The 21412-nt window shown below is 44.5% G+C and overlaps 1 protein-coding gene across 2 annotated transcripts in view; it reads left to right on the top strand.

The window, feature by feature from the left end:
- Positions 1–4675: 4675 nt before the first annotated feature.
- The window catches only part of PRKCE (protein kinase C epsilon), a 497134-nt gene continuing 480397 nt past the window's right edge, over positions 4676–21412 (top strand). The window contains exon 1 of one of the 2 annotated variants that reach the window (XM_036925882.2): positions 4676–6078. In XM_036925882.2, the coding sequence (XP_036781777.1) occupies positions 5731–6078 (348 nt within the window). In that variant the 5' untranslated portion in view covers positions 4676–5730. The remainder of the gene's footprint in view (positions 6079–21412) is intronic. The other variant, XM_036925881.2, reaches the window with a different exon arrangement.

Genomic DNA, 21412 nt, shown 5'->3' with positions numbered 1-21412 from the left:
TATTGAAAAGCCCCAAGATGCAACCCAGCATCAGAGCCAAAGAACATATGTGATGTGATTTTCCATATGATGCCTGATAGAGTGGGGCTCAGGGTCAAGGGAACTGAGGAAGGAGGGGCACCAGGTCATCTCTCTCTCTCTTTTTCTTCTAATTCAAGTATAGTGGATATAATATTTGGTATGTAATATTATATTGGTTTCAAGTATGCAACATAATGATTCACCAGTTATCCACATTGTGCTCACCCCAAGTAATGTAGTTATTATTTGTCAACATAGATGTTACAGAACTATTGAATATATTTTCTATCTTGTACTTTCATCCCCATGACTAATCCTTATATGATTGAGATTTTGTGCCTTTTTAGCCCCTTCACCTATTTCACCCACCCAACCCAGCCCCTCCTCCATGGTAACCACTAGTCACTTCTCAGTGTCTGTGAGTCTGTTTCCATTTTGTTCATTTGTTTTGTTTTGTTTGATTCCACGTACATATGAAATCACTTGGCATTTGTCTTTTTCTGCCTGGCTTATTTCACTTCCACCAGGCCATCTCTTGTCCGCATCCACCTTTAAGTTCTATGGGTTTACCTCTGATCCCTCCATCTCCTTGCAGGGTGTAAGTGAAGCTTGGTCTCTGGGTCACTGCAACAGAGGTAAGAACAGAGATAGGGCCAAAATAAGAAGACATGGCAAGCCAGACATGGGTGGGACTAGGATGGGGTAGGAAGCGAGGCTGGAAGTCAGGTTGGGGCTAGGCAGGACAGGGCCACCAGATCTCTGGAAGGTTTTGTGTCATTGTGCTGCTGCATATTCCATCACATAGCCCAGGTGGTTGGGTTCTGTTCCACGGAGCATGTGTGGAATGTATGGCAGACCTGACCAAGCTGACCTTTGCAGGAACCATTAACATTCTACAAATGGCAGCAACTATCATAGCAAGGACATGAATATTAACATGCTAAGCTAGGGTTCTGGTGACACCCCCTCCCTGCTTCCTTTAGTTGATCTAAACAATATCTATAGATTGTTTCATTTTTGATCAGAGAATAAATAGTCTTCAGGCCTGGATCTTCTCTCTCTCTAATATCCTGTTTTGGGGTGAGTCTTTTGGGGGGGGGGGAAACTACGGAAGAGAAAAATATCCCTCCCCACATGCTTTTTTAAAATATTAACTCTGACTGTGTTGCTTTCCCATTTGAGAACTATTCATGTCTCCCAAAGAAAAGCTTCAGACTTATCTGCAGGCTTCACAAGGCCTTAATCATCCAGACCAACCTACCTTACCACCTTTTACTGCCTGCCACATGCCACGTACACCTGGTCACTTACTCAACCCAAATATCCATGCTCTTACCTACCTGTGCTCTGCATATTCTGTTCTCTTTGCCTCCAATGTTTTTCCCTTTCCTCTTTGCCTCTGGAGCAACTCCTATGGGAAAGCTGGACCTGCTGGTGGTGCCTTCCCTGGCAACCCCAGGCAAAGGGTTGCTCCTTCCTCTCTGCCATCTGAGAGGTTGGTGCACCTCTACATTTACTGTAGCACTTAACATACTGCCCTGGGAACTCTTGCTCTATCAGTGATTTTTCTCTGAGACTTAATTTTAAAGGGAGAGGGGAACTATCTTGACTGTCTTTGCTTAATTCTTATATTTTTTGTTCTTTCCTCTTTCTTTTCCCAAAGATCACAAAATAACTAGGCTGTAGTTGGAATCCAAAGGGTGTTTACTCAATGCCTATTCCAGTCACTGGCCTGTCTTTCAGGACTTAATGCAGGGGGCAAGAGAAGAATGAAGTGGCAATAATTATTGATTGGCATTTTACATTCTAAATTGTCCCCCTTACAAGGGCTTGTTTTTCCTTTCACAATGAAATCTGGAGCAAAGAGTTATTTTAGATAACTCCCTCCCTGCCACTCCCCAGCTAAAGTAAATTTAAGGGCTTCCCCCTAAACCAGCTCACATCTGGCATCTCCATGATGCCCCTGGAGAATACATATTTTCATTCAACCAAATTTGAGAGTCGGAAGGTGAGAAATTCATTAAGAAAAAAGGATGTAATAAGGGCAGGCAATTAGCAATGTTTGTATGTAGAGTACATGCATTCTTCCTTATTAAAAATTTTTATTTTAAAATTTTCATCCAATATGAAACAACAGTTTGTTTGGCCAGTTCTTTTATTCCCACTGTGCTCCCCAGAAAGACTTGTAATCAAAAGGAGAGGTCACACAGATGTGGGCTGCATCTGAGAACTGCAGTCTGATTATTACAGTGGTGTGACAAACAGGCAGCCAAGAGGTAGTCACTGCCTTCCTGCAACCTTACCCAGGTCACAAGGAAATAGTGTTGGGAGTTTGTAGGTTATTGGTTTTAAGAATGCTTAGTCACTGAGATGGCAATAGATCCTATTTAATGTATTTGTGGGTCTTCCCTGGGGAGGGGGGAAGAATATATCATGCAAAAAGTTCAAGTTCATTCTGTCCTTAATTCTGAACCTATTTCCTGTTTAACACACTGAAAAGGAGGGATTTAGGCTAATGTTTTCCAATTCCATTAATGTACTTCTCTGTTTGCATGGTAATCTTATCCAGAGAAAAAGTAGATAAGAGATCTGAAATAGTCAAGAATGCCTAGCGTCATGCAATCCTCCTCACCTTTCTAAAATTCCCGGCAAAGCTGGGGCTATGGTGAAGCAAATGAAGCACTATCTCGAGTACAAAATTTCAAGGGTGCCAACATATTCAGCAAAATAAAAAATATTTAATGCAATGTTTGAAATTATTTAAAATTTGGATATTATGTTCATCCTGGATATTCAATTTTGATTTTTAAAAATATTACATTAAGATACTATTACTGGGATTACTGAGTTGATTGGCATCCCTTAAATTTTGCCTTTCTGTCAATTATCTCATCTCGCTGTAGAGGGGTCACTGCTTCCAAAATGTGTTTTCCGGAGATCAAGCCCTGTTTGCAATTGCCTTCCATCACATGCCCCTTGAAGGAGAAAAAAGTTTAATAAGAACATAATGGTGGAAGTAAGAAGCAAGGAGGAAACAGTTCTGATGATCAAAGAAAATTTAAACCAGTGAAATGTACCACTTGTGCTTTGTCTAACTGGCAGATTGTAAAATATACCTCTAGCTGGTAGGAGTGATTGTGTAAGGCATAACTTTGACATCCTAGTTTTTACTTGTGAACAATCTCAACTGTCCCTAAGACTGCATTTTAGCACTCTCTCAACCCAGCTGCCCCAGTCAGCAGGGCAGGCTACGAGAAATTACTGGTAGGCTCTGGGAGAGCAGCGACTTAGTAGGAAGATCTGTCACAATCACTCTGAGATTTTTCTGATCATTTCTGTGACCTGTGTGCTGCACCTGGTGTCCTGTTGTTGCAGGGCGACTGCCTCCTTTCTCACTTTTAAGCCTTAAGCCTGTGAGCCATTTAAGGCAACGATAAACTTTCCACTGTGAAAAAGTGATAGGTGGGTTTTAAATTTTGGTCTACACTAGCCAAACCCGCCACATAAACACTCAGCTCAACACGATTCCTACAACACCCCCTGACTTGGCTTGGCACACGGGTGAGGGCCGAGGGTTTCGTTTTCCATTTACAGAGCCCCGCGCTCGCAGGTGGCGGAGCTGACCTCTCCTCTGCGTAGGGCCGCGCCCCCGGCCTCCGCACTCGCGGCCCCGCCCGCCCAGGTTCGCGTCCCCCGGCGCGGGGCAGTCCCTAGCCCGGCTGCCTCCTCCGTCACCCGCTCCCCGCGGAGGAAATTCTTCCCCAGCAGTCCAGGGCTCTCCTCACGTGATCAGCTGCCGCGGCTTCCAGAGAGTTTAAAGGTTACGGAGGAAATTAGCACGGACACAGCCACTCGCCCCCCGGAGGACGCGCCCCGTTTTCCCGCAGCTCTGGCGGCAGCTGTCAGCGCGCTGATCACAGCTGTGTCCCCTCAAAGGGCACAGACAGGGTCCAGAGTAAATATGAACTCTCTTTGCAATATACAAACACACAATCCGAGCCGGTGTTCTACTGAGCTTTCACTTGTCAACAAGTTCTCGCGGCCTGAGAAGTCCAGGACGGACCCCAAAGCGGAGAATGCCGCCAAAGAAACGGAAGAGAATAAATATTGAAGAACTCACCCTGAGCCTCGCGCGCCCCTCCTTTTCCCCCCTCCCCCACACCGTGGAGCAGAGCGTCTCGGGACAGACAGATGGGCCAATACTTCGCGGGCAGCTCTCGCCCGCCTCGGCCCGAGTGGGGGTGGGGCTGGAGGAGGGTCCTGAGTGTTCTCCGGCTGTGCGACCCCAGCCATTACCCCACCCCTGGCGCCAAAAGACTGGGCTGGCAGATCCCTGGAGAGATGCACGGCCCGCGCGTCTCCCCGTGGAGACCAAAGACTAGGTATCGACAGCCAGCGGCACTCGCACCCCCGCCCCCAACGCCGCCACTTCCCGGGGTCCGGCACTGGGTCCCCGCTCGGCTCTCCGCCCGCCGCCGCGACCCGGGCAGACTCGCCCGCTCTCCGTCGTCCTCTCCTCGGCTCACTTTTCCCGTATTGCTCCCCCAACAGGCAAAACTTTCTATTTCCCCAAACACTGGAGCGCGCGCGCGCGTGCACACACACACACACACACACACACACACACACACACACACACACATACACACACACATACACACACACACACACACACACACACACACACACACACACACACACTGACGTCTTTTGCGCATTTCCTGCATTAGAGGGAGGGAGACTCGCTCGCACACCGACGGAGGGAGAAGAGACCGCGGGGGAGAGCGGGCAGGCGCGCGGCGAGCAGGCGGCTGCCGAGAGCGGGGACGCGGGGAGCGCGGCGGGCGGGCGCCGGCGCCCGGGAGGTGGGGCCGCGCCGAGTCGCAGTCCCGGCCCCGCCGCCGCGCTGCACACCGCCCGGTGCCGGCCTGCGCCCCGAGCCCGAGCGGCGGCCACCCCGACTCCTGAGCCCGCGCGGGTGTGAGATTCCGGGCTCCTGGCGTCCCCCGATCACCGACTGCGACGCGGCGCTGCTTCTTCCAAGAGGAGGCGGTCAGGCTGGCCGTGTGGCTTGTGGATTTTTAAAAATTTGGCTCCGAAGAGGACCATTTCCTCTCGACATGCATCCCTCCGGATAGACTGAACATCCCACGGTCCATTCCCCGCCCAGCGCGGTCAGAGGCAGGCGCCGAGTGTGCGAAGAGGATCCGGGTTGAAATCTGCGCCCCCAGTTCTCATCCCCGCCCCGTCCCCCAGCCCCCTCCTTCTCCCCCTCCCGGAGTAGAAATTTTCCCGGGGATTATGTTTCGGAAAGGTAGGTAAGCGCCGGGCGCGGCGCCCGCTTCCCCGCAGCCCGGACCGGGAAAGCCAGCAAGGCGGGGAGACAACCCCCGCGGCTTGCAGCGGAGCCGACAGCTCGTCTCCTCTTCTAGAGGTGTTGCTGGTGGTAGGGGGGGAGAGACTTGCTCCAAACACGGACATCCCCCGGCTCTCCCCCCCTCCCTGTTTTCCGTTAGGAACCCGGCGAGGAAATACATGCACTCGCTGAGAATCGTCTGCTCCAGGACGCAACGCTTCAAGGTGTAGGGAGTGTGGGGTGGGGCGAGAGGGGACCCAAGAGTCCCCGTAGCCCCGAGTGCCGGGCCGTGCTCTTCATTCCTGCCCTCGGGGCGGACGGAGTGACCCCGGCCCCCACTCCCCGCCCCGACCATGGTAGTTTTCAATGGCCTTCTTAAGATCAAAATCTGCGAGGCCGTGAGCTTGAAGCCCACAGCCTGGTCGCTGCGCCATGCGGTGGGACCCCGGCCGCAGACTTTCCTTCTCGACCCCTACATCGCCCTCAATGTGGATGACTCGCGCATCGGTCAAACGGCCACCAAGCAGAAGACCAACAGCCCGGCCTGGCACGACGAGTTCGTCACCGATGTGTGCAATGGGCGCAAGATCGAGCTGGCCGTATTCCACGATGCCCCCATTGGCTACGACGACTTCGTGGCCAACTGCACCATTCAGTTTGAGGAGCTGCTGCAGAATGGGAGCCGCCACTTTGAGGACTGGGTGAGTCGGCACCTCCCCGTCCAGGAGCCTGGCTGTGGGGTCCCTGGGGCAAGACCCGCGGCCTTGGCACCAGGAGTGGGCGCGGGCACTTACTGCCATCTGGGTTGTGTGTGCGTGTGTATAAGTCTTAGTTATCTTGGGGAAGCACACTCCATTTCGTAGCTAGGGAGAAGTCAGTATTGGGGCATGGAAGATGAGACTGGGAAAGAGGGTAAGGCCCTTTGCCCACTCCAGACAGCGATGCTAAAGCTGGCAGAGCTGCAAGAGCCCTGAGCCGCGCGGGTGCTAAAGGCTGGCAGAGAACCCGGCGCCTTCTGCAGGCGCGTGGTGGGCTTGCTGCGTGTGACTGTGTGTGGGTGGGTTCCTCCGTCCTTGGAGAGGCACGTGGAGCCCTAGACTGAGGGCTTCTGGCACGTCCTGGCTTTGTCTTGCGTAGCTGAGTGAGGAGCTGCTTTATTTTTCCCTCCGGCAGGAAGCTAGCTTGTTTCTACTCTGTTGCATGGTGGTTAGCTCATCTTCTGACATACAGGGAGAAAAATGTGTTCTCCTCTAGAATGTCCCCTCCAGGGTCCCAGAAACATAAGCCGAGCCTGTTTTGCCCAATCCATTGCCCATCCGTCTAGAATGAGCACTGTATTTTAAAAAGGGTTTTGCTTGTAACTGGAAGTCAGTGCTCTGAATCCTCAGAGTTATATTGTGTCTCTGTTTTGATTTTCAAGATACTGTGCAATGAGATACTGTTTCTGAGATTGAGTTAATTGGTTACATTGTCAAAATATTATGGACTTGGAAATAGGCCTTGTGCATGTATGCTAACCATATGCACTCAACCTTAGCACCCAGACAAACAGGGAGAAACAACCTTGCTTTAGCAATTTTTAGAGGGAAGGTGTTAAATTAGGAAATGGGTTTCTCTTTTCAAATTTCCTACATGTTCCCACGAGTGCAGATGTGGTTTTGGATGTACATGTTTTCAAGTTACTTGGTCTACACAAAAGAGAGAGATCTGGTCCTCATGGAAAGGTATAGAGGAATCACCTTTTCATTACTAAAAACAGCTTCATGGTTATCCTAGGGTCATAGGTTGCATATGAATCACCTTGGCATATCACTTTGTATGTTTTCCTAGGAGATGGAGTTTTAGGGGAAAATAAGGAAAAGCCTGTTCTCTTTATGTGATGTAGGCCGCCTGAAACCATGGTTACAAGGCTTACAGGGAAGCTCCCACAAACCACACCAAGTGCAACCCTAGGAGATTTGTGGCTTACACTTTGGGAAGCAGGCAAATCTTTTTGAAATCCCAACGAACACGCTCGCATTCCACCCCATCCCACTTTGCCAATGCCCCTTACCTCTGCCTCCCTCCCACCACCAGTGTTCCCACTTATTTCCTTTCCACACATGGCCTTTCGTCCTTTTACTCATAAAAGCAGCGTGAGTCTGAGGCGGAGCTGAAGGGTAACTGACTTCAGAGCTAAACCTTAACACTGAAACCTGTGCTTTTGAAGTTGTTGCTGGTTTAGAACATTAAAAGGAAGAAAAAGCCCCAACTATGGTAGTGAGGAGATGGGGCCTTTGGCTGTGTTAGAGGGTGAGGCAGGGTGCAGGCGTGATGACTAGCAGGTCTGCTTTACCCACAGAACAGGTCTTGGTTGGAGGTAGAGGTGTCTGAGTGTCTTTGGTGATGTTTTGCTGGGGCCCACCCAAACCCTGGGTGGACCAGGGCACTGTCCCCACTTTGGAGCACGTCCAGTGGAGTGTGCAGTCTTGCTTGGTTATCATTCCCTAAGGTTCTCAAATTCACATTGGACTTGACCCTAGACCAGATCATGTAGTGCAGATAAGTTTTACAGACAAGGACATGAGTCCATAAGTGGGGACCCAAGGTCACATGACAAACAAAGGGAGTGTTGCAAGTAGAGCCCATACCTCCTGTTGCCTGGTGGAGAGCTGAGCACCCTGGCCTCCCAGTCTGTTCTCCCTGCAGATTCATGTGCTATGTCCCTAACATTCTTACTGTACATGATAGTTTAAAGTGCTTTTAAAATTGTTATCTCTTTTGCCTTATAGTAAGTGTATTGTACAGATTAAAAATCTTAAGATATGGAAAGCACAAAGTCACAGGATGAATCAGGTAGTAGAGCTGGTTCTGTTTGCTCATCTAGCTTTGTTTTCACTGGAGGGTTCTGTAGCCACTCTGGTTCCTCCAGACTGAGGGTGGGGATGCATCAGCAGAGGTGACTGTTCCTTGGAAACAGACAAGTTGCTCCTGGGCTGACTAAGGTCACCTTTCCCATTTCTGTCATCCAGGGGACACCCACAGAATCACACCTTTGGGAGAGATTCCCTGGCTCCAGCCTCCGTGATTTGTACCTGGCACTGATAAAGATATACATCCCTTTCTCAGTGTGGCTCAGAGATCTGGTCTGAAGTAAGCAGATGTGGAGGGCATGAAACACCTGCTTCTCTCACTGCTGCGGAACATTTCATTCAACTCCATGATGAATTCACATGCATTCACCAATTCCTGTTTTGTGCTCAGATCCAACCAGGGAAATTTAGCACTCTAGGTAATGCAGAGGTAAAAGAGACCATGGAATACTCTCAGGGAGCTTCCATTTCACTAGAGAAATGACACTAATTTAGAGACTAATAGACATTTAAGTAGCAATTAGATTCTTAATGAGTGGTACCAGAAGTATGTTAAAGGAGCTCAAAAAGGGAATGTGTTGGGAGAGCCCGAAGAGTCTGGAGGGTTCCTGGAAGGAGGCACAAACTGAGTGTGAAACAGTACCTGTTGGAAAGGATCAACCAAGATAAAGTTTCCCAAATTTAAGACTTTTATCTGAGTACCACCTGTGTTACTGTTTTCTTAATAATCTGTAAATATTGAATCTCTTATTTGTCATTTAAGCCCCACTTAAGTATTCATGAAATTACAGGTTTGGATATTGGAGTTACAATTTTTCTTCATTCACATTTAAATAAACTCTCCACCTCTAACATAGAAAGAAAAGAAATCTATCTCAGGTGCCTCTTAAAATCATTAGTGAATTGGGAGCCACACTTTGGAAACCGTGGAGTAGGAGAAAGCTTAGAAAACTTGAGTTCTGCAATGTTTAAAAGCCAGGCTGAGGTAATTATTCTCTAGATAACGAGAGGCATTATCAGTTGTGGTGACAAAGGGGCTTGCTTTAGAGAAAGCTCATTACAGGGAGATGGGAAGATTTCACTTGTGCTTAAAGCAGAATTCCATTAAACACTGTTGCTCTAGCTTGTTTTCCAATAACCAGATAATAATGCTACTCGGACTTTAATGGGCATATGAAGCCCTTGAGGAGGATGTTAAAAATATAGGTCTTCTTGCACCAGCTTCAGAGTATTTTACTCAATAGTTCAGGACAACAGTTAGGAATCTTCATTTTTAACAAGCTATTCTCTAGATTTTGAGCAGACCATGCTTTGAGAAACACTGGTCTAGAATAGCAATTGCAGGCAGGGGAAGGGCTCCAGATAATTTGTGTATCAGAATTTTGTACATAGAGATGCCCTGAAAGTTTATAGTAGACCTTTATACTCCCGAAAGCAGGATTTATAAGCATAAATGTGTGATCTAGAAGTAGTGGGATTCATGTTAGAAACAGAGGCTGCATGAATGCTGGATGGAGCTGCTTTTGCATCTGGGACGGATTGTGGGGGAGCACAGGGAATGGTAAGGAGGGGAGATGAAGCCCACACATTCTAGCTGGCTGGCCTGTCACACTCCAGAGTTTGCTCTGTTGTGCCCTCACTAGGCTGTACACTAAGCACAGGTGTTCCCTCTTGTACTCGCCCTGCCTCTGGAGATATCTTTGGTTTGTGTCACTCCCTCGCTTCATCCTGTAGAAGAGGAACTCATAATACAATGGTTATGACAAAAAGCCGTTTTTTGAGAGGTGGTTGAGCTGAGCCTTTAAGGTCAGGCTCTGAAGCCAGGCTGCATGGGTTTGAATTGCACCTCTAGCACCAATCACTCTTGTGACCTTTAGTGAGCTATTTACAGTGTGTTTCTGTTTCTTCCTCTGTAAAAAGTGGTTGGTAGTAGAAGTGCCTACCTATAATAAAATGGGGTTTCTATGGATGAAAGGAGTAAATACGTGGAAAGTGCCTAGATTGTGCCTGTCCCTTAGCGAGGGACCAGTGAATGTCTAACTGGTATAGTTAACATTATCATATGTCCCCTAAAACTACCATGGCACTGGCCCCAGAGAAGTTTACTTACAGAGGTGATTATTATATAGGACCTAAAGAAGCCCAGTTTTTATAGTTTTCAAAATGTTTCTTTTCAGTCTCATTTGTCAAGGAATGGGACACTAATGTTTGTTTCATCTTTCAAAATAGCCTGTTGATAGGGCTTCTCAAAATTATCCCACCCTGCTGACCTGCAAAATAGGCTTATACCTCTTTTGGAGAGGTCAGACTCTGGGGCTGGGAATCCCCGTTGGCCCCAGAAGCCCTTGGGGAGATTCTTGCAGGCACAGGTCAAGGCAAGGCCCCTAGCAGTTCAGATGCCGTTGTGCTGGTGGAGTCTGAGGACCTGTGTTGTTAAATTCACCCCTGCTGAGTTTCAAACCGTTGGTGGCCTGAGTGTGCCTTGGTATATACTGCCTAAGGACATATCTGTGTCTTCAGGACTTTTGTAGGGATATCTTAGAGAAATCTCTGAAAACCTTAATCTTTGAAATGGACTGATGTGGAAAAGGGTCTGAAACAAGAGTGTGGAAGAACTGGAATGGTCGATGCCCCCTTTGTGGGCACCTGCACTTTGAAATTGTCCTCCAGCAGCTGAGGTTTCCCAGCCTCAGTCTACTCCCCACTGACTCCTGTAATACTTACCATCTAATTCAGTATTGCTCCCCTGGGTACGTAAGTGGTTATTTAACAACTACCCTAAGGGTTAGTTCTTGCCCCAGTGCTGTCATGGGTAGCTGCTTGGCATCGAGGCCCTGAAGGTAAAGGGACCCGGGCCTAACGGGCAGTCAGCCCTTGTCTGTCTGTCCTGTTCCTCTTTCCCTGTATTTTTTAATTTTTTTTATTTTTAATTTTTTATTTATTTATTTTTTTTGAGAGGGCATCTCTCATACTTATTGATCAAATCGTTGTTAACAACAATAAAATTCTGTATAGGGGACTCAATGCATAGTCATTAATCAACCCCAAGCCTATATCTCAACAGTCTCCAATCTTCTGAAGCATAACGAACAAGTTCTTACATGGTGAACAAGTTCTTACATAGTGAATAAGTTCTTACATGGTGAACAGTGCAAGGGCAGTCATATCACAGAAACTTTCGGTCTTGATCACGCATCATGAACTATAAACAATCAAGTCAGATATGATTATTCGTTTGATTTTTATACTTGATTTATATGTGAATCCCACATTTCTCCCTTATTATTATTATTATTTTTTTTAAATAAAATGCTGAAGTGGTAGGTAGATGCAAGATAAAGGTAGAAAACAATTTAGTGCTGTAAGACAGCAAATGTAGATGATCAGGTGTGTGCCTATAGACTAAGTATTAATCCAAGCTAGACAAGGGCAACAAAACATCCCCAGATGCAGAAGATTTCTCTCAAAATAGAGGGGGTGAGGTTCTATGCCTCCCCTCTGTTGGTCCCCAATTTTTCTCCTGATGGCCCCCCTGCGACTGTGCTTGTCTTAGGTTGTTCCTCCCTTGAGGAATCTTACCCGTCTCTGGCTAACCAGTCATCTTATGGGGCCATACATCTTTCCCTGTATTTTTGACTGGCAGCAGATTTAGCAGATATTTGAGACCTTCAGTTCCCTAGTGCCTTGGTGGGCCCTGTCCTTGGAATCTAGCTACAGGATGGCTCTGCTGCTCTCTGGGTGTGTGGGGCTGTTGCTTAGGCTCTTTGCACCTGTTTCTTCATCTGTAAAATAGGAACACATAGTTCTTATCTCTCAGGGTTGTTGTGAGAAAGAAGGGAACCTGTATAAAGTTTTTAGCAAAGGGTCGGGCATTCTAAAAACCTTATTAGTATTTGTAGAGTTGTATGTATGCATTTATAGCTCTAGAATCTTACTTAAATCAGAACATATGGTCCAGTGAAGGATACTTTTCTCTTTGATTTGCGAACGCATTTATATGAAAAGTCTCACATAGTCTAAAAATAAGATTAATTAAGTTACACATAACAAATGCCTCTTTGAAAATATGAGAAGTACTTGAAAGGAGATTGTTTTGGAAAGTCTGTTTAGGAATTGTGGCCCCTGCATTCAAAAGTTAATTATTTATTGAAGCATATGAGTAGTTGGAAATAGGGACATTTGGGAGCTACTGTTTTGGTTTTACTGTGCCAATTTCATCTGTTTTCATGGATTTAAATGCATTCTCAATTCCTAATTCCAGCCCATACCCATGCTTGAGCTTCAGAACTCATGTATACGACTACCTTCTTGTCATTGCCACTTGATTGTCTAAAGAGCATCTCAAGCTCAATTGTGCCCAAAACTGCATGTCTGGTTTTTCTCCTCCCCAGTCTAAGCCTCTCATAGTCTTCCCCATCTAAGGAATGGCAACTCTGTTCTTCCAGTTGCCCAGGCCAAAAACTGTGAGAAGCCATTCTGGATACCTCTCATTCTCATACACCTCATATCCAAACCATCAGCAACTTCTATTGTCTTTGATCATATATTCCAAATTGGATCATCTTTCCATACCTCTGCCAATACCACTTGGGCCCCAGTCCCTGCTGTCTCACCCCTGGGTTATTTCAACAACCTCCTCACTGGTTCCCTGAAGCCCCCACTTCATCAGAGCTTGTAACTCTGCCCTTAGGTCTCTCAGGGTGAAAACCCAAGTCCTTATCATAATCTACAAGGCCAGGCCTCCTGTTATGACCTCTTTGACCCGTACTCTTCACCTTGTTTGGTCCTTTCCCAGCCATATTGATCCGCTTGACACCCTTAAACGTAGTCACCATGTTCCTGCTCTGTACTGGTTATTCTGTCTTTCCAGGATGTTCTTTCCCAAGATGCCCACACTATTCATGTCTTAACTCAAATGTTACATTCTCGCAAGGCCTTTTCTGACAGTCCTATCAAAAATTTTACCTTTCTGCTTGATACTTTATATGCTCCTTTTCTGATTTATTTTTACTCTTTAGCTCTTTAGCTCTTATATATTATATTTTTTTCTTGTGTATCTTTATTGTCTAGCTCTAACACCAGAACAGAGATTCTATAAGTGTAGGGGGTTTTGTTCATTGCTCTATTCTTCGTACCCAGTTCCTGGCACATTATTGAATGAATTAATTAATTAACTTAATTAAACAAGTGTGTGCTCCCCTAATACCTACTGTGGTGTAGCACTATGACATTGTGGGGCTTGGTTAAATAAGTTGTGTATGGTATCATTCCTCCCTCCAAGGAGTGTGAAATCTACTTGGAAAGACAGTGTGGTAAGTAGTTGAGTGAATTCATAAAACAAACTTTCTGTACAGTTGAAAGAAATGAGAAGGCAGAAGAAAAGAATATTTTATTTTATAAAATGAAGATGTTCTTAAGAGAGAATGCTAAATTATTTCTGTATGACAATTTGCACCAAGCTGAAGCATCTCTGTCCAGTCTGAGGTTTCTAAAAGTAGGAATCACGTACACTCTGGGTGCCTAGGGCCTATGCAAGGAGCTCTAGTGGGGGGAGAAGAAAAAGGCCATGTCCTCCCTTTGCGGAGTTTAATATCAAGTATAAATTCTCATAAAGGCTTTAGATACAGAACCCTTTGTGATTGGCAGCTGCAAAAAATGAAATTTTAAGTTCCAACACCTGAACTCAACTGAGCTCATTAAAGCATATGCAGACAAAGCTTCCAGAGGTTTCACTTAGACTAAAAGCACTCCAGAGCAGGCCTGGAGTATTTTACATAAATAAAAGCTACACTTGGCAAAACAGTATATTTCTCTCCAAGTTCCTCCGGGTATATATGGGCTTGTTAAGTAATTACAATCTATTATAATGCTAATCAGCAGAGCTGCACCTGTTTGAAATCTAGTTTTCTGGCAGAAACCATGTGAAGGGACCAAAAGTCTGTACTGTGCTGGAAGAACAGAGAGGACAGGAACATACTGTTGTCACTGTAGCTCACCGACCTCTAAACAGAATGGAAATTCCAGAGGGAATATGATTGAGCTCTGTAATAGCATGCCTGGAGGAAGAGGAGAAGCATAAGCCTGTTATCAAATCCAAGTGCAGAAATGAGGACTCGCTTGGCCCACCCCTCCCAGTCCCCTCTACCTCACCTTGAAAGCTCAGAGAGGTAATTTTTAAGCTTGTAAGAAGTCACCTTTATTTGCCAGCAAGGAGTAAACTCGTTGAGCCAATGACCCCAAGAGGTAAATTGGATTAAAAGTATAATCAGGTTCAAGAAAGGTTTAGAAAAATCATTGTGGGTAAATCTATAATTATTGAGGAAAAAAATAGGCTTTTATTTTGCTTATTTTTAAAATAGATTTGTTTGCTTTTTTCAGGCTACAGCATCTGTTGGTGTCAGTTGTCTTTCCCCAGCCAGATGTAACCATCTTGTGAGCACAAGTGCCCCCTGTGCCGCCCTCCCCATCCCCTGCAGTGGCTTACCAAGCAGAGTACAAGCCACTCAGGAAGTGCACTTCACCTACGCACTCATCTATTAGTTGAATAAAAGGCTTTGGGGTTTGTCTTGTAGAAGCTTGAACAAGCAGCATTCTTTAATCAGACTTAGATTCTGTTCTCAGAAGCTCCTCATCAGGTATGCTGCTAGAAAGAGAGACGGTGGGACCCACCAAAGATTCAAAGCAGTGGACAGAGTGGTGCGTTCATTCTCCAGCCAGCCTTTCACCCACTTAGCAAATATTTATTGAATACCTATATGCCATTCACTGTACCAGAGCTGGTCCCTGCTCTCATGGACCATATAGTCTAGTAGGAGACACAATATTAATCAAGGAATAATGTAAATATACTGGTACATAAAATTACAGTTACGGAGAGCTCAAGCCTTTCAGATCCTGGGGACACCTAGACCTCACCTCTTCAGAGCTGTATTGCTAGTACTTTTTACTTTCCCTGGGAAATTTATTGAATGGGGAGTCAGGTGACTCCTGTCAATCAGTGGTGTTGGACCTTAGAGCCCACATCTGTGAAAGCAGGAGTTAGCGTAGTCTAGATCAATGATCCTGACTTGGCTTTCTGCATTTTGGGCCTGACTGTGCTCAGCCTGGTACTTGATCATATAATTGATCCTTGAACAACATAGGTTTGAACATTGTTTGGGTCCAATTATACATGGATTTTTTTCAATAAATATATTGGAACATTTTATAGGAGACTTGAAACAGTTTGGGAAAAAACATTTTCTCTAGCTTACTTCATTGTAAGAATATAGTATATACATAGAGCATACAAAATACTTACTAATTGTTTCTGTTATCAGTAAGGCTGTAACAGTAGGCTATTAGTAGTTAAGTTTTGGGGGCGGTCAAAAGGTATATATGAATTTTTGACTGCATGGGGGGGTTCAGCAGCTCTAATCCCAGCATTGTTTAAAGATTAACTGTATATTATTCTCATTGTTCTCCACGAAGCTGTTTTTTCTCCCCTGACAAAGAGCTAGCTTCAGCTTTTTCTTTATTGTTGTGATCAAAATCACAGAGCCGTTTTTGATAGCTTACTTCTTTACCTAGTGTTCAAGGCCCACAAAAATATATTTGTTTTAAAAATAGAGCCCTTTCTCTGCATCAGTGAGCCACTTAAAGGATATTCTAAAAGCCAAAAAACAAGCAGAATTTCTAGAATGCAGGGTCTATGACTCCAACTCCATACCTTCTGGACTGATGATTATCTAAACCATTTTGGGCAGCTGAGAGAATCATCAATTAGCCAGCCAAGATGGAGCATGTAGTTTACTGTTTGCCAGAGTATCTTTCAAAGAGTGGGAGTCTTATAATATTTTCAGGTTGCTGTGCTCACAGAGGTTGGGAAATACTACAGAGTCAAATGCACATTAGTATATCAGAGACTTCAAGATGGCCCATAGCAAAAGGATTTGTACACCTCTGTATGTAACCACGTATTTCTCCAAAACAGTGCTTTTATTTGTGAAAAATTATTAGCATCACAGAACTAGTGTTTTGTGGACATATTTTGAGAAACAGTATAATTAGAAAAAAGAAGGAATGGATCTTCTTCAAGTGAGCCCTGTGGGGATTCAAGATTAACACCCTCTTATGAAACAGTAAAGTTGAAGAGCTGTGGGAATTCACAGATGAGGGGGATTCATGTGGGTTCTAAGAGTTGGCAAAGGATTCTTGGTAAGATTTTGAGCCAGGCCTTGTAGAAAATGGAATATGAATAGTCAGGGAAGGAAGCTCCTCTAAATCGGAAGGAGAGCATAAAAATATTGGAAAGTTTTTAGCATTTTGGTTTAGGAGGGCAGTCAAGAAACCAGTGAAGTAGGAATGCAATAAAAAAATAAATACTTCATTAAAAACACACACACACACACACAAAACATAACAATAAACTATCAAAAGGAAGAGAACAGTGGGTAGAATGGATGTATTCATTCGCTAACCTATCCATCCATCTCACCAGACAGCCATTCAACAAATATATTTTGAATACTTTCTGTGTTCTAGGAATTTTGCTTGGAGCAAGGTGTTGAACAAAATCCCTCATGATATATTGAACTGTTGGTTATCCAGGAAACCTATGCTGAGGGCTAACTTCAATCTCCCATGCTGTATTTCCAGCTAATTTTCTTTGTTGATTTCTTGTAGGCCTGAGAATAGCTTTGTAGCATCCTTCATGTCATTGAGTAATGGCTTATTCAAATCTGTGGATCTAAAAAATTAGTGTGGGCTTTGCAGTCAGTCAGTCCTGGGCCGAATTCTACTTTTATCAGTTTTGGCTGCATGATATTGAGCAAATTATTTAGCCTATCTGTACCCATCTCTTCATCTGTAAAATGGGAATAATAGTTATGCTGTAGAGTTACTGTAATATTAGATGAAACATGTAAAAGTTCCCAGCTTCTGGCAAGTTCTCAATAAATGATAATTATTATGGTGACGATCTGTAATTAATATTTATTGCTTATTATTAGATAGTGAAGTTGTGCTTTTGTCAGAAGATTTTGTTCAGTAATTACCAACTGAGGACTTTCAAGCAAAACTTATTTCAGGCCCTACTTCTCTCCTTTCCTGAAATGAGTTAGTGACAGAATTCAGGGTTTGCTGACTTTCAAGTGTACAGAACTAGAATCCCACACTTGGCCCTTCTTAGGTGGCCCCGGGGATGAGAGGTGCAGGGAACATGTATTACCTGGCCTGGGGCTGGCTTTGGTCCCAGTGGATGGACCTACCAGACACATCGCTCCCCTTGCAGTTTTAAAAAGCAGAGACGGTTGCATTTTGACCTGAACATAACCTGCATTTGCTTGTGGGCCTAATGTGGTAACTGAGGTTTGAGGTTTCTTTACAGCCTGTTTTGCTGTGGTCCAGGTGTATGTCCCATTTCTCTGGGCCAAAGCATCTGACTTCATTTTCCTACCCTGTGTCTCTTCTGGAAGTCCAGCCCCTGATGCCATGCACACGGATTGCTCTGTTGTCCTAGCCCAAATATTAGTAGCACACAAAGGTGCTCCATTTGGAGAGCAGGACTTTGATTTTTGGGCAGGATATTAGAATTGCTAAGAAGTAAAAAGAGTTGAAGAATAGCCAGCCTTTTGAAAAAGTTACTATAAGCTTGAAAGGAATTATAAACTTATTTGTTAATTTTCTGGTAAGACCCTTGGTCTTTACACTAAGATTTCATTTTAAATAATTTACATTGAAGTAATAAAAATGAAATGTAGCAGATTGCTCATCTGACCTTCTTTAAGGATCAGTTCTCAGAAACTGCCTTTTCTTCTCTCTTCAACTTTAGGTCCTTTTCTTCCTTCAAAACCCTCTACAGAATTCACCTAGGAGCAGGGGATCCGGTTCTTCTACGTTGTTGCTTTGTGTCTTGGACAATTCACTTAACCTCAAATTTTTGTTTCCTAGTTTATGTAAAGGATTAGTACAAGTCATCCTTAGGTTTCAGAGTTGCTAGGAGTAAATGAGATAAATGTAGGGGAAAGTGCTTAGGTATTTAAGCATTAATTGTGTGTCCTATTGATGAGCAACTGTGTGTTTTTGCAGAGTCACTGTATCTTGAAGCAGATAAAAATGTTTGTCTTTGGCACCCAAGCTCCTTCTGTATCCTTTTCTCTTCTGTGTCACCATCCTATTTCTTTCAGGTACCCTGAGCCCAGAGTTGCCAGATAAAATACAGGATGCCCAGTTAAATTTGAATTTCAGATAAACAACAAATACATTTTTACTATAGGTATGTCCTAAATATTGCATGGACATACTTATACTAAATATTCATTATTTATCTGGAATTCAGAATTAGCTGGGAGCCCTGTCTTTTCATTTGCTAAAGCTGGTGCCCTGGGCCTCCCACCACAATAATGAAACATGCCGAGGAAAGGATCTGCTTGTCATCTCTTTGTCCTTCTCGGGGCAGAGGAGGAAAACCTGCATCCACCTTAAAATGGAAGTCTTAACCTCTTGTTAAAGTAATTCCAGCTTTAGCCAGAGGTAGGGTACATGATTTCTGATCAAGGACCCCTTTCAAGAACCCCTAGAATCACAGACGTGACCTCCTGCCATAACGTTTGAAGCTCAGCACACCCTGTTGGCCTGTTATGTCCTGTGGTCATAGGAACCCACAGTCTCCATTTTCCCACGGTGAATATCAGGGCTCTAGTCCCTGAGAGGATATAGTGCGAAGCCATGACCACCTAATTGGCTAAAAAATATCTGTCTCATTTTAGAAAAGAATATCTCATTTCAGTTCCAGGTGCCTAAGTACTAATTTATGATGACAGCTTTAGGGTTGGTTTTCATATCTTTATTAATCTAGTTCTCCAAAATCCAGGGGATTTTTGCAGGAGTTGTGTAATGATACCAAATACCCTTTTGGGGTGCTCAGGTCCAGTGATTATATTCTCCAACCCCAGTTGCTTATAGGGTAGAGTCTAGCCTCATCATCTGGCCACACATTCAGGGCCCTGCATAACTTGCGCCCTTCCCCCTCCCTCATTTCCTGCTAAGTGGATCCCCTATCTTCTGTGCTAGGACCCTCCTCTGTGAGGCTTGTTTCTGTCCTCCCTGTGCTCTGATTCCCAGTGTCCATATTCCTGGAATCCTCTAGGCACCCAGCCCTGTCCCCCTCCTTGGGCATTCATTCCTAGAACTCTCTAGGCTACAGTTCTTTTAGCCCTTGGAATCCTGGTAACATTTACTATTTGAGTCCTCCATTTAAAATTATTGATGTTCAGTGCTGATGATCAGATACTCTCTGTCTCTGTTCTCTTGCAGAGGCAGAAAAGGTCCCTAAGAGTAAAAACTCATGCCATTTGGGGTTAACATTTGGCATATTGCCTTGTGCATAATAGATGTTTGACTGGTTAAATAAATTTTAACATTAAATTATAATATTTACCTAAATAATAGATGTTCTTCAGATATTTGTTCTGGGTTGTTCTCCTTTTTCCATGACAAAGAACATAGTATTTTTAAAAAATTGCACACACATACATCTGTGTATACTTTAAAAAAGAAAAAGGTAAGGGAGGGTGCTGACACATGGGGAGAATTTTGATCTTTTACTTTTATTTCAGCATTAAAAAAATATTAATAATCTTTGTTTTTAGAGGAGTTTTGGGCTTCCAGAAAAATTGAGCAGAAAGTACAAAAAGTTCCCACCTACCTCCTCTTCCCAATACACAATCTCCCCTATTATATATATATATATATATGTATACACACACACACACACACACACACACACACACACACATAAATTTTACAATAAAATGGAGAGAAGATGCAGCATAGCTACTGCGTATGGCAGGTGGCATCATGGTTAAATGCAAAGGCTTCCCACTAGTGGGAGGCAGGTTCTAACCCTGGTTGCACCACTGAATCTGCGACCTACTGACAAATTGTGTGACCTCCCTGAGCCTTCATTTCTCATCTGCAAAATGAGATCAGTAATGTCTATCTAATTGTGTTGTTTGGAATAAGTAATACAATATGTAGAAAGTGCTTGTCACGTGACAAACATGCAAAAAATATTAGCTATTGTTATTATTATTAGAATTCCATTGTAAATTATGTGGTTGGGGACTTAGATTGTCAGAGCCCATTTGATTTGCTTCTATGTCAGAAGGTTGCTTACGATTGGGGGTTACTTTTCATCTAAGGGGTGTGCCTTAGATAGATGGTAGTTCTCATTGTAATGAGTTACGTGGGAAATCACTGCAGTTTGCCAAGATTGTATTTGCCCCCTGCTTGCAAGCATTTATAGGCCAGTGTATGTTCACAAAGTGCTGCACTCACAGTTTGCCTGTTTATTCTTTATCAACTCAGTGGCACCGCTAATGAGCTGTGTGACCTTGGGAAGAAATTTAACCTCTCTGAACTTCAGTTTCCTCAACTGTAAAATGGGAATAATCATCTTGACTCTATCTTTCATTGAGTCATTAGACTCATTTAATATACCTCTGGAAAATGAAACATGTCACACACATATAATTAGTAATGGTGAACATCTTTGGGATTTGAGGAGGGGGATAGTATTTTCATCCAAAATGTACAGATGGGAAAACCAAGGATACAGGCTGCACCCTGGTAGAGACTGGAGTGGAACTCAGATTTTACCTCCCCAAGTTCCTGATCACACTGAGCAGCATTTGGGTTTCTTAGCCAAACAGTCTGCTGCACTGTTTCACATTGTTGGGGCTAAAGATTTAAAATTGATCTGAAGGCTTTGTTTCAAGGAAACTGGAATCTTACAGGCCCACCCCCATGTGTAAGAGAACATGACTCTTTTCTATTTGCTTCCTTATCCCTTTTTGGCAATTTAAAATTTTTTCGTGAGCACTACTTATCACATGACTATGCACAGACAACTATAAAGTCAACTATTTTAAGGGGAAAAAGGGAGGAAGACCGATAAGACAGTGATTCAGAAACAAGCAGGAAAGTGGAGTCACGTGGCTGTCCCTTTGTGGGTGGGCTGTGCTGCAGTTTTGGAGACCGAGAACACCTCCTGAGAGCCTGGAGAGTAAATGAGGCCCATCAGGAATGTGTCTCTGTGCCAGGGGAAGCTTCTGAGCCAGGCAAGCCCCCTTTACACACCTCACGTGTGAATGGCCTCCATAGGCCCCTCCTGCCTCGGCCCTGGGGCCTGGCTCTGTGCCTG

This window comes from Manis pentadactyla, chromosome 2 (assembly GCF_030020395.1).
Source record: "Manis pentadactyla isolate mManPen7 chromosome 2, mManPen7.hap1, whole genome shotgun sequence".
NCBI lineage: Eukaryota > Metazoa > Chordata > Mammalia > Pholidota > Manidae > Manis > Manis pentadactyla.
This window is presented reverse-complemented; position numbering and strand designations above follow the sequence as displayed.